Source organism: Equus quagga, chromosome 9 (genome assembly GCF_021613505.1).
Source record: "Equus quagga isolate Etosha38 chromosome 9, UCLA_HA_Equagga_1.0, whole genome shotgun sequence".
In the NCBI taxonomy this organism is placed as follows: Eukaryota; Metazoa; Chordata; class Mammalia; order Perissodactyla; family Equidae; genus Equus; species Equus quagga.
Window position 1 is genome coordinate 71,975,523 of NC_060275.1, and position 16,278 is coordinate 71,991,800.

At 35.5% G+C, this 16,278-nt stretch overlaps 1 protein-coding gene across 2 annotated transcripts in view; it reads left to right on the plus strand.

Moving 5' to 3' along the window:
* ADAMTS6 (ADAM metallopeptidase with thrombospondin type 1 motif 6) overlaps positions 1 to 16,278 on the plus strand; it is a 315,103-nt gene that overhangs the window by 227,751 nt on the left and 71,074 nt on the right. For both annotated transcript variants that reach the window (XR_006890005.1, XM_046670994.1), the window contains exon 15: positions 13,377 to 13,479. Coding sequence is in view for 1 of the 2 variants with exons in the window: in XM_046670994.1 (XP_046526950.1) it covers positions 13,377 to 13,479 (103 nt within the window). In the remaining variant the exon portion in view is untranslated. The remainder of the gene's footprint in view (positions 1 to 13,376; positions 13,480 to 16,278) is intronic.

Consider the following 16,278-nt stretch of genomic DNA (forward strand, 5'->3'; position numbering starts at 1 on the left):
CATCCTTTACTCAAAAACCTTCAATGACTACCCATTTTACTTAAATCCAAAGTCCTTATAACAGCCTGCAAGGCCTATACAATCTGGCTTTCTGTTATTTCTCTGAACTCCTTCCTTCTACATGCCAGGCTTTTGCATTGGCTATTCCCTTTGCCTAGTAGATTCTTCTCCTAAAATATCTACATGGTCAACTCTCTTACCTCACCTTTACTCAACTGTCACCTTCTCAATGAGGCCTAGCTTGAATACTGTATTTAAAATTGCAGCCCTCCCTGCTCCCTATAACCCTGGGACTCCTATTCCTCCTTACCCTGCTCTATTACCCCCATACCACCTTCTAACACACTCTATAGCTTATTTATCATATTTAATTCCATTAAATCTGCATCTTGAAGTAATTACATGTAGCTTCAATTGCAATTATCGTTTCAAGTTATCAGCATTATTTAATCCTTCACTCAACAAATAATCGAGTGCCTACTGTATATCAGATTGTGCTAGAGTAAGAAAGACAATCTCTGCCCTCAAGGGATCTTATAATTTCCTGGAAAACCCACTTAAATATAGAAAATCACAATACAAAGTGATATGATAGATATGATATGAGATGATAGAATAAATATGGGATGTTATAAAAGCACAGAGAATTGGCACATAACCTCATTAGGGATTTAGGAATTTCTTCCCCTACGATGCTAAAGATCTGAAGGGCAGATAGGAGCTGACCAGAAAAGAAGAAAGTGACAATGAGAGCATTCTAGGCAGAAGGAAAATTAAGTGTGAGGCATGGAGGTTAAAGAGTGTGATCTTTATCTTGAGGCATGAAGAAACCATTGAAAGATTTAGCCTCAGATTTATGCTTTAGCTGAGAATGGGTTGGAGAAAGGCAAGATTGTATCATAATAACAAACAAATCAAGAAGAATAGAATTTAAGGATACCAGTAAGAATGATTGAAGTGCTGAGCCATGTGCTCTACACTAGGAATGACAGTGGAGTCTAAAAAGGGCTAACAGAGAGAAAATTAAAGACTTAACTTAAAAAAATCCATAAAAATCAGAGAACCAGTGTTGCAGGAGAAACAGGTGAAGGAGATAGCAGGTGAGGGGATCAGAGAATGGAATGTATTTGAATTTAAGATATGAGAAGTAAGACTCTTCTCAGTGATGACAAATCTGGAGTGTGGCCATGGAAGTGCATGCCTAACCTTGAGTGAAGGTAAAGGAGTTCAAGGAAAATCAAGGCCAGGGAATTTGAGGAGTCTTCCGTGTGGATGCTGAAGTCACTCAAGATGTTGTTAGAACTTGGGGTATATACTGAGACTGTGAACCAGGTATCAAACTCTTCAGTAAATGAAGGGAAATGACTATCATGAGGTTAGTAGGAAGCAGTGATGAAGCCAGATAGTGATTTGGATGGATAATATGAATCTTAGAAGAATAGAGGTTTTATCCAAGAGTAGAAGAATTGAATACCTACAGTATATCAGACTGTGTTAGGTAGAAGTGAGAAAGCCAAACTCACCTCTCAATTCCAATCTATTTCCATTGTTTATATAATTGTAAGGGTGGGCACACATTTTGGCCCTAATAACATAGTGCTATATAATATGAATAATGTGTGATAGGTAACAGGAAAAGAAAAAAACATGCCCAACATCTCAGGCTTGTTGCATTTTACCCATGAGACATGTGTTAGATGCTTAAATTGTAGAGCTTGCTATTGGTGGGTTGAACATTTCTATTACCATCTTTGTCTTCTGTTTCAGCTTTTAGCAAATGATAAGCAGATACAGTTAACATAACTATATCATAGATATACAAATAATTATGTTTTTTTAAATTAAACTTGACTCTGCTAGTTTAGCATTTGAGGCAATTCATTTCCCACACTGGAATTTATTTTCATGCTATCCAAGTTAGTAAACCTGTCTGAGCATAAGTTGTGTAAGCTGGGGCCTTTTAAAATATAATCTAGTATATGAAAATTTAAGCTTTCAGAACACCATAATCTAGCTCAGTGCTGTTCAAGAGAACTTTCTTCAATGATGGAAATGTTCTATATGTACACTCTCCAGTCTGGTAGCCACTAGCCAAAGTAGCTATTGAGCACTTGACATGTGGCTAGTGCAACTGAAGAGCAGAATTTTTAAGTTTAATTAATTTAAATCTGAATAGCCACTTGTGGCTAGTGGCAACCGTATTGGACAGTACAGAGCTAGACAGTCGAGCTATGCAGTAGAAAACTAATTGTTATAAAGAAGATTGTAAATGTTGTAGATAACATTCTCAAAACAAATCAATCTTAGATCATTTTAGAAACAAATGTAAGAGACTTCCATTTTTGGTAATGACAGAATAGGTTATTCTGACAGATATCTTAAAAAAAATTACTGAATAAGATTTTTTTTTTATCATTTTAAAATCAGCAAAGAGCATAGAAGATAGTGAGAGAGATGCCTGAAGGTCAAATTCTTTGAGAAAGGGGAATTCAAAAATATAAATGGAACATCAGAGCACCTAAAGTACTTTTCCCCTGACAATATTCAGAGGAAGAGAAGAGAAGCCACTCCAGTGTCTCTTTCTTACATATAAGGAAAGGTTTTCCCAAAGCTTCTCCCCTGCTCCCTTAGCAGACTTCCTTCGTGTTTTATTGGCCATGAGGCCACATGCCTACCCTTACACCTGTCATAGGCAAAATGAATGGGATTACCATAATTGGTTTAGACTAACCCAGATATACCCCTAAAATGGGGTTAAGGTCACCTTCCCTGAGAGGTAGATTCCTGAACAAAAATTAGAATTTGGTTAGCAAGAAAGTAGGGAGTAATAGACACTGGGTATGCCACAGGTGTCCGCCTCAGAGTTCTTTTAGTTTCCAACTTTACTGATAGAAGTAGCAGTTGCGGAAGAAGAAGAAGAAGAAGAAGAAGTAGTAGTAGTAGTAGCAGCAGCAGCAGCAGCAGCAGTAGCTGTTGCTAACATTTATTGAACACTGACTACATACCAGAGCTATTATTTTAACCGTATTTTCTTCCTGTACTAAGAGTTCTCCTCAGTAGTGAGTTGACTTGGTAAAATATTTTAAATTTCCATTCTTTTAATATAAATCTAGAAAAACTATGATAATTTAAAGTTTTGGTATAGTCTGTTCTGTTACAACCTTGTTTCTGTAACACAAATTAGCTTATAAGCGATTGAGTTATTTTGTGCCATATTTTGTGCTGCTAAGTAATACAGCAGCTGAAGTCAAACTGCATTAACACAGCTGAACATCAGAGAAGACTGTACTGGACGTGATGACCATTCACCCCACCTTCTCTTTTGGCTCAGTTTGGCCACATACTCTCTCATAGAACTCCCTATTGTGTGTTTCTGCCTGTTCTTTGTAGATTGGCCTCTTGTCTCTATAACCCAGCAGCCTCAACCCTTCCTTATTAACTTATTTCACCTTTTTTTTTTTTTTAAGATAAAGTCCTATGTTTACTCTAGTATTTTTTTGTTAGGAATTTACCATGTATTTTAAAAATTGTGCTAGTATTTTATTAGAATTGTTACTGTTTTTGTTAGTGTTCTGTCTTTGACTCGTTTGCCTCTACTGCTATTTTTCCCATATGCCATTTTTAGTGTGCAATTTTGCAGAAAGATTTTTCAGGAATGTATGTATCGTATTAGAGAAGAAACTCTAATATTTTAAACTATTTTCAAAATCTATTCTAAAACTTTCTAGTATTATGAAGACTATATTATAAGACAGAATTTAATGACAAATCATGAATTGATTGGAATTAAGATTGAGTAATGCAAGCAAGACTTCAGTATTTTCCAGTTAGCATAGAATATGTGTTACTATAGGAGCATTATAGGGCTATTGTGTATGTATCCTTTAACGTTGATACTTTTTTCTAAATGTATAATGGTTTAAATGATCTTTTTTTCTATAATGCCTAGGTGTCTGTTATGTGTGAGCTACCCAAATTTAAGAGATTCAAAAGAGTATACTTGTCTTTTATCAGTTCAGCCTCCTGCCTTAGTGCATGTTTTACATAATTTAAAATTATGCGCATCATATTTAGTGACCCTGTAAATAAGATCTGAGAGAAAATTTTCCAATTAGTTAGAATCAATTTGACGGTCAAGAAGTAGAAAACAATTCATAAGCATTTTTGGCTTGGTCATTTCTGATCCAAGAGCTTTCCTTGAGACTTAAATAGGGTTAATACAAAGGATAAATTCAGATGATCGTGGAAGAATTTTTAAATTAGTGCCTAGAACGAGATCATGTCAGGTAGTCAAACAGCAGGGGCCCCAGGATTCTTTATTGAGTGTGATGAATCTTTGAGACTTGCTCCACAGAGATAGAAGAGGCAACTTATAAAGAAAAAAAATCTCAATCTTTCAAGATATTAAAATAGATCAGAAAAGGGTATCCAGCTGTAAAATTGACCTGACCACTCTCAACAGCAACATAACCAGCCTAGAGGCCAAGGGTATACACATGCTAGACTCTCAGGCTTATTATCTACATCAAGATGTTTTGGACCAGCAGTTTATTCCCTACATCACCATTGGTCACCCTCAAATCCTTCAAAAGCAACTAGACAAGAACTCTTTCTTTCACATCCACATGATCTTCTCCAGGACAGAATAGCAGGTAAAGACAATAGCTATAGCAGGAACAAATTAATATGCTTTTCATCTTGAAGCTACTGAGAGACCAGGAGCATTTATTGAAGACATATAGGAGAATTGGATGAAGTTTGGTCTCACCATTAAATCAGGAACTACAATAGAATATTTGGGACCATAAACTAATCTAATAGACATGACCTTGTGGAACTTGGGTTTGGAGAACAGATTTTGTGGAAGTCATGATGCCAAGATTCGTTGGTTGAGGACACAGTTCCCCTCCTTGGCATGGAGATAAATGGTTGAGAAGGTCCTGATAGTTTATATCAATGTGCTAAGGTGGGAGCTGACATGATGGTTGGGTAGTGCCATTATGAGAAGTAAAGACCTAGATCTGTGTTCAATCTACTGGAAAGTGTTTGCTCAAGAGCTATTCAGAAATATACTTTTGATTATTGTGTATATTGAACCTCCTTTTTACTGGCATAAAAGAATATTGACTATTAATTGGGTATTTCTGCTTTCCTGAGCAATTTTTCATTCCAGTGACTTAAAACTATTATGCAAAATGTTCTAAGAAGGTAAACATTGGTGTACATAGTATAACTATTTTAAGTAGCAGAATTTATGGGTTAGTGTTGTGAATACCTTACTTGAAAACTTGGTTTTTTTAGAGTAAAAATATGTCTTTATAAATGTTATAAGCCAAATTTTTTTTTTTTTGAGGAAGATTAGCCCTGAGCTAACTACTGCCAGTCCTCCTCTTCTTTGCTGAGGAAGCCTGGCCCTGAGCTAACATCCATGCCCATCTTCCTCTGCTTTATATGTGGGACACCTACCACAGCATGGTGTGCCAAGCAGTGCCATGTCTGCACCAAAGCCAAATTTTATATCAAAGCCTAAAGAAGAAATATTAGCTACTATGAGAAGGACTTTTCTACATTACTAAAAAGAATTTCCTGGTGTTGCTAAGCTGTTTTCCAAAACCAAGAAAATCCTGGTGTTTTTCCTATTCCATATTATTTGTGATTTGTGTATTTCCTTGATAACATGACTAGGATAGAAATTCTGGTTAAAAATATGAGCTCTACTTTGGCTAGGATGGAAAGTCATATTATTCTTGCATCTTAAACATCTCATTTCCCTCCTTTATGCATCAAAACTATAAAAATTATGGAGTCCAAGGGTTTTCCAGGTCATCTGTGGTCTGTTCTAAAATTTAAGTATAGATTCTGTAGTACCTGGGTATTTCCTCAGTCAGCTTTGCTAGAGGGGCATGCTATTCTCCAATTTTTTTCTTCTTCAATCTATTGCTTAAGGCCATTAAACAGAGTTATTGCCTTGGTTGTGGTACACAGGAAGAGTGTAGCCTATATTTGGAGGTAGGATTATAGTGAAAAAAGTATGGACTTTGGATTCAAATTGACTTAAATTTGAATCCTGATTATAACACTTGTTGCTGTTTGACCTTGGCAAGACATGTAACCTCACTAAATTTCAGGAACTACTTTATACATCGAGTAGAATTATATCAAACTTGCAGGGTTGTTTGAGAATTAAAAGAAGGAACACATGTTAAATATCTAGTGCTAGTCCTAGTACTTAATGTGTATTCAATACAGTGTAGCTATTATTATATACATTTATGTTTTGTAGATTACAAAGTACTGTCATACATAACCTCATTAAATCTTCAAATCACTTTCGTAAAGAGAAAGGACGAGTATTTTTTAAAAGTATTTTAAAAATGAGGTCACTAAAGCTTAGCAACAGGCTGGTACCATGGAAGAGATTCAGTAAGGTATAGAATTTCGGAGTACTGATTGCTATGCTCTTAGAACAGATGGAGCCCCTGGGAGGTGGGTGTGGCAAGGTAAGCTTCTCTGAAAGAGTTTGGTCACCTTTGACATTGTCTTACTTCCAGTCTAACCTTACCCTGCAGCAGAACCAGATAGCTGAGAACATTCTGAAACTACAGACCTTGCCCCCAGGGAGAGGTGTGGGGTAAGTGATGACAAGGTACAGAGTTGATCCATTAACTAACAGTGTTATAACTGTGTCCCAAGTTATAATTAGAAAACAAATATGTATCAACCAGTTTATTCTTATAAATATTATATGTAGTATTTATTATATATATGGCAATAACATGAGCAGTGTCATTAATCTTCTTTAGGTTAGTATGAATTTTATGGTGTGCATCATGTTTTGAGAAATAAGGACTAGCTTTTAAATACAGATTAGAGCTTGCTTGTTTATTTTGTTCTCAAAAGGAATATTTAAAAAATACAAAGTAAAAGTTTGTTTCTTAACATTTTCATAGGCTTAGAGAAAAGGGTTATGCTATGGAGAGATGGCATTTTAATTAAATTCAGGCTATATAAGGCCTATAGAAATAGCTTTAATTTTGAAAACTTGCATAGAAGATTATGGTATCAAATATGACAGCTAGCTTCAAGTTTGTCTGGACAATGTAGGTTTATCAAACTTATGTTTGCTTTTTCTTTAAAAGTAAATGTACAATGAAACTACAAAAAAAAAATCAGAAACTATTTGGAGGAGGAAAGATGAGAAGGTTGAATCAAAGCCTGGGTTTGAGATAATTCATTATGTACATTGAACACTAAATTCAACTTTAATGAGCTAATCTGACAGTACCTGATATCTAGGAAATCAGGAATTTTGTTTGCAACTTGTAAGAGAGGGTGTGGAAGCAAGGACTTTGTTAGCCTGTGTGGCATCTTTGTGTAATTTAGAAAAACATGCCTGTCTTGGTGAACAAACAGAAATATGTCCCTTCTTCACAGTCCCATGTCAAGTGCATTACTTGCTAAGCAGAGCGGGAGTTGGAATCTGAACTTCAATATGCTCCCTCCATACATGGGGTATAAGTGGCTAAGAATATGTTGCTACCCTGGAGAGGAAGAAGAGAATTAGATTTGGGGAGTGTAGAAGGTTGGTCTAGTCTAATAGTGAAGAAGCAAAAGAGCATTTGGCTTAAAAGCAAGAAAGGAAAAAGCAGCGGAAGGTGGGAAAGAGAGAGAGAAAGGAGGTAGAAGAACTAAAGGCCAATTTTGCTCGCTTTGCAATTTTCCCTGATGCCCTAGGATCCTAGTATCTCCTCAGCCTGCCCATCTCCTTGAGGAAGAAGAGAGGAAAGAAAAAAGGGAAAGAGTTGTCGTTCTCCACCTGCTTCTTGCTCTTTATTACTCCTATAAGACATAATATAGTATTTTCAGGATTTTCTTCTTTTGCAAAACATTTTGGGATGTGTTAAAAGTAAGGGTACTTTGGGTGTGTTTTGCAAATGAAAAAAAGAAGACATAAGGGGATTCCAGAACTTGCCGAGGTCACACTAATCTTTGGGACAAAACCGGGATGAGAACCCCAGTAATAGATGTGCCACTGGAAAGGTTGTCAGCAGAAACTGAGATTTCTTTCTATAGCAACTTTTATGCCCCAATGAATTAGTCTGTTTTTAGATTTATCTACCGATAAAAAGTATTAAGTTTAGTCAAAGGGAGATGCTTTTAAACTTTCAGTATAATTGGAAGCATAAGATTGTCTATAGAATGTGCTAACTTAACATAGATCTCTAAAAAAAGTGATGATAAAGATGCTAATATTAATTTTTTCATTTCTTTGAAAATACGAAGCTCAGAAGATGCTGAGATTTGCAACTTTGCTCTCTGGATTTATGTGGGGCCCCGCTAGGCGCTTTTTAGAAGGAGAGGATGCTTGATTAGTGTTAACACTAGGAGGCTGAAAACCTGTCAGGCTTTACATAAAAAACTTGTTGCTATGCCTACTGTTTTCTGTTAGGGTTTCTGCATGGTGTCAGCACTTATTATCCTCAAGTAATTTAAAAAGCATTACTCCCTAAACTCTCCACTATTCCTAAACAAAACAAAAATATATTTTATGTAATTTTTCCTTAAGAAATTACCCTTTTCCTTAATCGCTCTCATTCTTTGGAACCAGCATATACAACTCCTACTGAGCTTTTTTCTAATCAACACAAATTCAGAGCATTCACTGAAGGAAGGATTTAAAGCAAAAGAATAGAACATTAGCTTGATATAGTCTAGAAATAGAAAAACATGGGATCAGGTCCCCAAGTCTACTACAATTGCCTTAAGCCCTTCCATCCTCCAAGCTATCCTATGAAGATCCTAAACACACTCCTGCCTCAGGGCCTTTGCAGTTACTGTTTCCTGGAACGCCCTTTTCACAGATGTGTACATAGGTCACTCCCTCAGTTTCTTTTAACTCTCTGCTCGGGTGTGCCCCCTTATCAGAGAGAATTTCTCTGACCATGTTATTTACAACAACTTCTCTCCTGCCTCACTATCAATCTCGGTATCTTGCTTTATTTTTCTTCTTTCACATCTTCAACAGAGTGAGCTCCATGAAAGAAGGGACCTAATCTGTTTTGTTTATTGCCTTATCTCCAGAGCCTGGATAATAGGTGACACATAGTAAGCATTTTATGTATATTTACTGAATAAAGGAAAAGACACTGAAGGCTGGTTCTTGGTGCCTGGTTTTAAGAAGACTAATGATAAGTTATGATGTGCCCATAGGAAAGCCTTCAAGGTCTGGACGCCTTTCAGTCAGGGATTAGATTTGTTCGGTGTGACTCTAGAAGAAAGGAGCAAGACACTGGGTTATAGGAAGCAGATTTTGGCTGAAAGTAAGAAAGAGCCTGATAATAATTGCAGCTGTCTGAAAAGTATTTGGTATTTCTGTAGATGTTTACACAGATTATAGGAACACTTTGGGGATAATTGTAGAGGAAATTTAAGCATCTTATGCAGATTAGGTTATATTACCTCTAACATCAGTTCTTAAAAGTATATGATTCTCTATTGACTCAAAAATTAATAATTGAGTTTAGTTCTACTGCAAAATTCTGCCAGACAGATGTATCTATTATGTTAACACCCTAAGTCAGGAGCTGGAAAATTGCACCTCCTGGGCCAAATTTGGCCCTGACTTCTTTTTGTAAATAAAATTTTATTGGAACACAACCCTGACCATTCATTTATGTATTGTTTATGTTTTTTTCACACTATAATGGCACAGCTGAGTGGTCGCAACAGACACTGTATGGCACACAATGCCTAAAATATTTACCAAGTGGCCCTTTACAGAAAAAGTTTGCTAACTTCTGCCCTTAACCAATAAACTGCAAAAAATAACACCTGAAAATGTATCTCTATTCAGTCTCTCAAGTACTTCATCATCATCATCATCACTATTATTATTACTGATTGTTGTATCAGTAAAGATTCAACCGTAATAATAGAAACAACTCTGAATATTTAAATAGAAGGAATTTAATGAAAAAATTTGTTACACATTGGTTACATGGATGATGGAAGCGGCTGACAAGCCCATAGATCAGCGTCAGCAGGAAGATGCCACCACTCCTACCAGGAAGACACAGGCAGGAGGTAGTTTTATCAAAGCCCAGAGGCTGGAATCATACAGCAGAAGCTGGGACCATAGGATGGAGTGGGAGTCGGGGGTATTGCCTGAAGTTGGAGCCACAAAAAGATTCTGCTTCTGCCTAAGATATTGCCTGAGGTAGAGAGGAAATCAGAGAAATACCCTGGCTTCTCCTACTAGTGCCTTCCGTTGCCTGAACCCAACCAGAAGTCAGCTGACACAGAAGTCTGGGAAATGGAACTTGTAGAGTTTGTTTCCCTGAAATACAGAGCAGAGCAGAAGGGTGAGGAATGAATCCAAGGATGCCTAGACCCAAGATCAGCACAGCTGCTCGTAGTTACTGAGTGCTGCTGTATGCCAGATACAGAGCTAAACAGTTTATGTGAGTCCTCACCTAGAAGGTAAATACTAGTATTGTCCTCAGTTTATAGATGAGGCTTGCATTGCACAAGGCCATGAATTAAATAAATGGCCGAGATAGAATTGAATCCAAGTGTGTCTAACTCCAGAATTCTTAGTTTTAGCTCTCTCATTTTATAAATGAGAAAAAAAGTAGTTTGGAGAAGATGAGAAACTTGCAGCTGGTAAAGACAGGCCTAGGTCTACAACCCAAGTTTCTCCTATTAGGTTTTTGCACATCTTAACAGAGCTCAAACTTTGTGCGGTTATTGTGGCATTTAGAGAGTGTCCAGAAGAAGCTCCCCCTCCGATGAGGGAGGTGTTCTTGCTCTCTGATACTATTGCTAAGCAACCTTTCTGTACCCAGTTTACTTTGTTGTAAAATGGGATTATTGATTCTATCTACCTCAAAGGAGTGTTGAGAGAGATTAAGTAGATAATACATCTAGAGACCTCTGAACAGTGTGACACAGAGTGGGTACCTACTAAGTGCTTAGTAAATGCTAAGTATCTGTTGTCATTATTAATATTTTTATTATGCTGACCCTCGGAGTGGTTATCACAGGAAAAGAGTAGATCAGAAATTTTATGAAATATTATCCAAGTGCTTCGTTAAACAGTAGTAAAGCTCCTATTGGACCTTTTACTTCTTTTCTGTTTAGGAAAATCATTACAAGATAGTCAAAACAGGAGTTTTGTTTTGTTTGTTTTTAAGTGAATGGCCCTCATGATGCTTTAGTTTGTTAATTCAGGGCTTTTTTATGTACCAGTGCTTATCTATGAAATGTCATCTCCTCTTATGCTTTCATACAGTTCCTTTCTTTCATCTAAAATGGCCTTTATCCAACTGTTCCCAACATATGACCTTTTCCTTGCTGTCTCCATAGCTTTACTTGACTTCATTCTTAATAGTTTTCCCCCCAGAAGTCCTTTTTCTTTCTTAACCAGCTCAATTCCTATAATACTTTATAATATTACAAAGAATAAGTATTTATAATACTTTTACTATACTTCTTATAATCCACTCAAGATTTTCTTCCTCAACAAATATTTTCTTAGCTAATCACAAGACACATTGATCTTTCATCTATATATAGCACCTATAGACAATCTGTAACACACTGTCATAGACATATTGCCTGAAGTAGTACTGTAGTTTTTCATCTGTATGATGTTTCTCCAACTAGATTGAAAGCCATGCTTAGATAAACTTTTAGGTGGTCGGTGCTTTACAAGTACTTAGTTATTATGTGAAAACTTGTAGCTAGTGTTCAAGTTACTTGTATTTTTTTAAATTGATGATATTTGCTTAAAAACTAGTCTTGCTACAATGGCAAACCCACTGACATCTTTAGTCCTCATGTGGGATTCCCTGAAAATGGCTAGAAAAGGAAAGCATTCTTTCCATCCAAAGATTAGCACACCATGAAGCAAAAGACCCTGGAAACATATCCTCCCAGCATGATGCACTATGTAGCCTATGGTAAATATTTATTTTTCATTTTCTTCAAAGGCAAGCAAGAATGGTAGTTTGACAAGCAGAATCGTTAGGTTTGTGGTTGCAGTGTCATATTTTAATATGCAGAAAATATTTTTAAATGCAGGGCTCATAACAGAGTGTATACCTGCTGCCACTATTTTCAGAATCTGAGGCTTTGGACTTGATATGGTAGAAATTTGAACCACAGTATACAGGAAGTAATGATGACCAAGCAATGATTTGTACATTGTGGTCTATTATTTTTACACATGCTTCAAGGGACTGTTTCCAATGTACTGACCTTAGAGAACTGTATCAAGTTAATGTAGAGATCCAAGGGAGGGTAGCAACAAGTCTTCAAAGTGATCTCTGAGAATGTCTGTAACATACTCATCATTTATTCACAATTAAGAATTTTATTATTGACTTGTTCTTCCATATTTAAAGGGAATGTTTTCTCAGTCAGTGTTTCAAAAGCAGTAACTTTGTTTTTTAAGTGCTCCAGCTGCAGAACTCTAAAAGATAGGTCAAATTAGGTCATACTGCTCAAACACTGTGAGATTATACTTTTAATTCTTTGTGAAGTTAAAGATTTAATTTAGGATAGTTCTCTAGTATTTGGAATCTAGACCTAGCTAGATTGGCAAGATTTTCCACGTTAAAAAATTCAGTTAGAAGAAGCATTCCAATCTTTTAAAAACAAATAATCCTCTCTTCACCCTCTCAACATCCTTCTCTCCCCTCACCCTACACATGTACATGTTTTGAACCAATTTTAGTATTTTATTTTCTATGATGTTAATAGATTAAATATAAATCTTAATAAGTCCAAATTCCTTGAATTTGAAGGTGTTTAGACTTGAGGCCTAGCATTTTGCCCAGTTCATTCCATGTCTTAAAATATGTTTTTTGTCAGACCTAGACAGTAAACAGTTATAGGAGGAGGGATCCAAACCACAATTAATAGTGCTGAATGTCATGTTACAAATCTGCCTCTTGATTCCTTAAGAGGCAAGAGTAGCTGTGGCAGCTGGACCTCAAATACTGTTAACCGAAAAGGATTTTATGTTTTACTTTTTTTCACCAAGTTTTTATGTATGTTTATTAGGAGATACCTGACGGATTGATTGCAAAGTGGACTATGACATGCATCTAAGTGAAAATTTATATGGAAACTGTCTAACACTTAACTCTGTTTAAATTACTTCAGTTATTTCTTCTGTGACTGAGATTACAATTCAGACACTTCAGTCTGAATACTGGTTGTTAAAACAGTAAAGCAAATGCCAGAATTATAGCCAGAGAGTAAGGCAGTGAGCTAATGTGATGGAGTTCAGGCAATTTTAATTTTAGGGACGTTGTCCCTTGGTTTTGGTATTTTTCAACAATCGTACCATTTATGATTTTATTTTATTTTAGCCATGTCCTTTGGGGGCCCGAGATTTTCGAGAGAAACAGTGTGCAGACTTTGACAATATGCCTTTCCGTGGAAAGTATTATAACTGGAAACCCTATACTGGAGGTAATGTATAACCTGGCAGAGCATTCGTCATGCTTGAGAGCTTTGCAAATATAAAAGAATATATAAATACATACAAACACGCACATACATTCATACACATACTAGTAAAAATTAGTGTTTGCAAATCAAAGCAGGAAAGTGCTTATAGTACTAAGCAAATCTCACATTTTAGTTTCCTTGTAATAAAGTTTATATGTTAGTACAGATGATCAGAAATAATTTTTAAAAACCTAATTCTCTTTAGCAGGTACAAAAGTCCTAGAAAGGATATAAATCCAAATAATATTTCAGAGTTTTTCAGACTTCCTTGGGGTATATGGACATTACATTATAATCATTTATAATCATCGAATATTTGGAATTATCATGCTAAAAACAAATTATAACAATGTAAATAAACTCAAAAGAGGCCAGAAAAATCTGTGTTCTTTCTTGGTCAAAGGCCAGGGATCTTTCCATAGATTTTTATTATTCTTTTTTAGTGTTGGGAAACATTTTTGCTCTTTAACTTGGTCATGTATCATACACTAATTTTTCTGTAAGTACAAAAAGTTTTCTTATGCTCCCAAAATGCAAACTAAATTTTGTTAAAATTTTTTCTTGAAAAAATTGAATGTGCTTTTTAAAACTGTTTATTGTTTGTATATTTTTCCAACATCTTACTTTGAAATTTTTCTAACATAGAACAATATTAAAAGAATTTTAGAGTGAGACGTTATATCCACCACCAAGATTCTACTATTAACATTTTAGTGTACTTTTTTGTGTTACATCTAATCATCTCTCTATCCGTTCATTAATTTATCCTATTTTTTTATGCATTTCAAAGTAAATTGTAGTCATTAGTATACTTTCCTCTAAATACTTCAGCATATATAACATTAACCACAGTTCAGTATTTATTTACTTTTTTCTTTTGAGTTAAGATTATGTACGATGAAATGCACAAATCTTAAGTGTACTTTCCCTGAATTTTGACAAACGCATACACCTGTAAAAACCTGTTGAGATATAGAACATTGCCATTACCTCCAAAATTCTCGTAGTCCTCATAGTCCTACCCAGTCAATAGCTGCCTCTACCTACTTCTTCCAAGAGGTAACCACTGTTCTGATTTTTTTTCTTACCATAGATTAGTTTTGCCTGTTGCAGAACTTCATATAAATGAAATCATGTCATATTTACTCTTTTGCGCAAGGCTTCTTTAAGCCTGTTTTTGAGATCCATCCATGTTATTGCATGTATCACTAGTTTACTCCTTTTTATTGCTGAGCAGTATTCCATTGTAATAACCAGTTTGTTTTTCTATTCTACTATTGATGGACACCTGGGTTGTTTCTAGTTTTAAGTTGTTCTGAATAAGCTGCTGTGAATTATTTGTGTGCGACTCTTTTTATGAGCATATAGTTTCATTTTTCTTGAGTAAAAACTTAGGGGCGGAATTGCTGGGCAATAGGGTGGGTGTGAGTTTAGTTTTAAAAGAAACTGTCAGATGTTTTTCCAAAGTGATTGTACACTATCACACTCCCACCAACAATGTAGGAGAGTTCTGTTTGTTCGACATCCTTGGCAACATTTGATGTTTTCAGTCTTCTTCTGGTGGATGCATAATGGTGTCTCAATGTAATTTTCATTTTCATTTTCTGGTCATTGATTATGTAGAGCATGTTTTCATGTGCTTATTGACCACTTCTCTATCCTCCTTAGCAAAGTGCCTATTCATATCTTTTGCCTGTTTTTTAATTGGTTATTTATCTTTTTATTCTCAAGTGGTAGTCATTTATCAGATAAGTTTTACAAATATTTTCTCAGTCTGTGGTTTTCCTGGTACTTTTTTAGTGGTGTTTTGGATGAGTACAAGATTTTCATTTTGATGAATTCTAACTTTTCAATTTTTTTCTTTATGGTTATTGTATTCTTGTCCTGTCTTAGAAATCTTTGCCTACTTCAACTCAAGAAGATATTTTCTTGTGGTTTCTTCTAAAAGCCATATGGCTTTGGTCTTTACATTTAGATCTACAATCTGAAAATAATTTGGGGGTTATGGTGTGTATTTGTAGTGTATTTATAGACTCTATTTTCTTTCATTGATCTATTTGTCAACCCTATGTTAGTACCACATTGACTTAATTACTGTAATGTATGGTCTTGGACATGGGTAGTGTAAGTTCCTTCAACTTTGATCCTTTTTTCAAGAGTTCTTTGGATACTCTAAGTGCTTTGCATTTCCATATAAATTTTAGAATTATTTGTTAATTTCTACAGAAAAACATGCTGGGCTTATGATTGCTATTGTGTTGAATCGATAGATCAATTGAGGGAGAACTGATAAATTAACAATATTGAATTTTCCAATTTATAAACATGGTATATATCTTCATTTACTTATGTGTTCTTTTATCTCTCAACTATGTTTTGTAGTTTGCCGCATAAGGTCTTGCACATCTTTCGTTAAATCTATTGCGTAGTAATTTATGTTTTTTGACACCATTGTAAATTAGGTTTAAAACATTTTCATTTTCAATTGTTTTCTCTCATATATAAAAATAAAATTTATTTTTGTATGTAGATGGTCCTGACTTAAGATGGTTTGACTTAGAACTTTTTGACTTTACAATGATGTGAAAGCAATATGCATTCAGTAGAAACCATATTTTGAATTTTGAATTTTGCTCTTTTCCTGGGCCAGCTGTATGTGGTATGATCCTCTCTCCTGATACTGGGCAGCGGCAGCGAGCACAGCTCCCAGTCAGCCTTGCGAACACGAGGGTAAATAACCAATAAACTTTCAGCCATTCT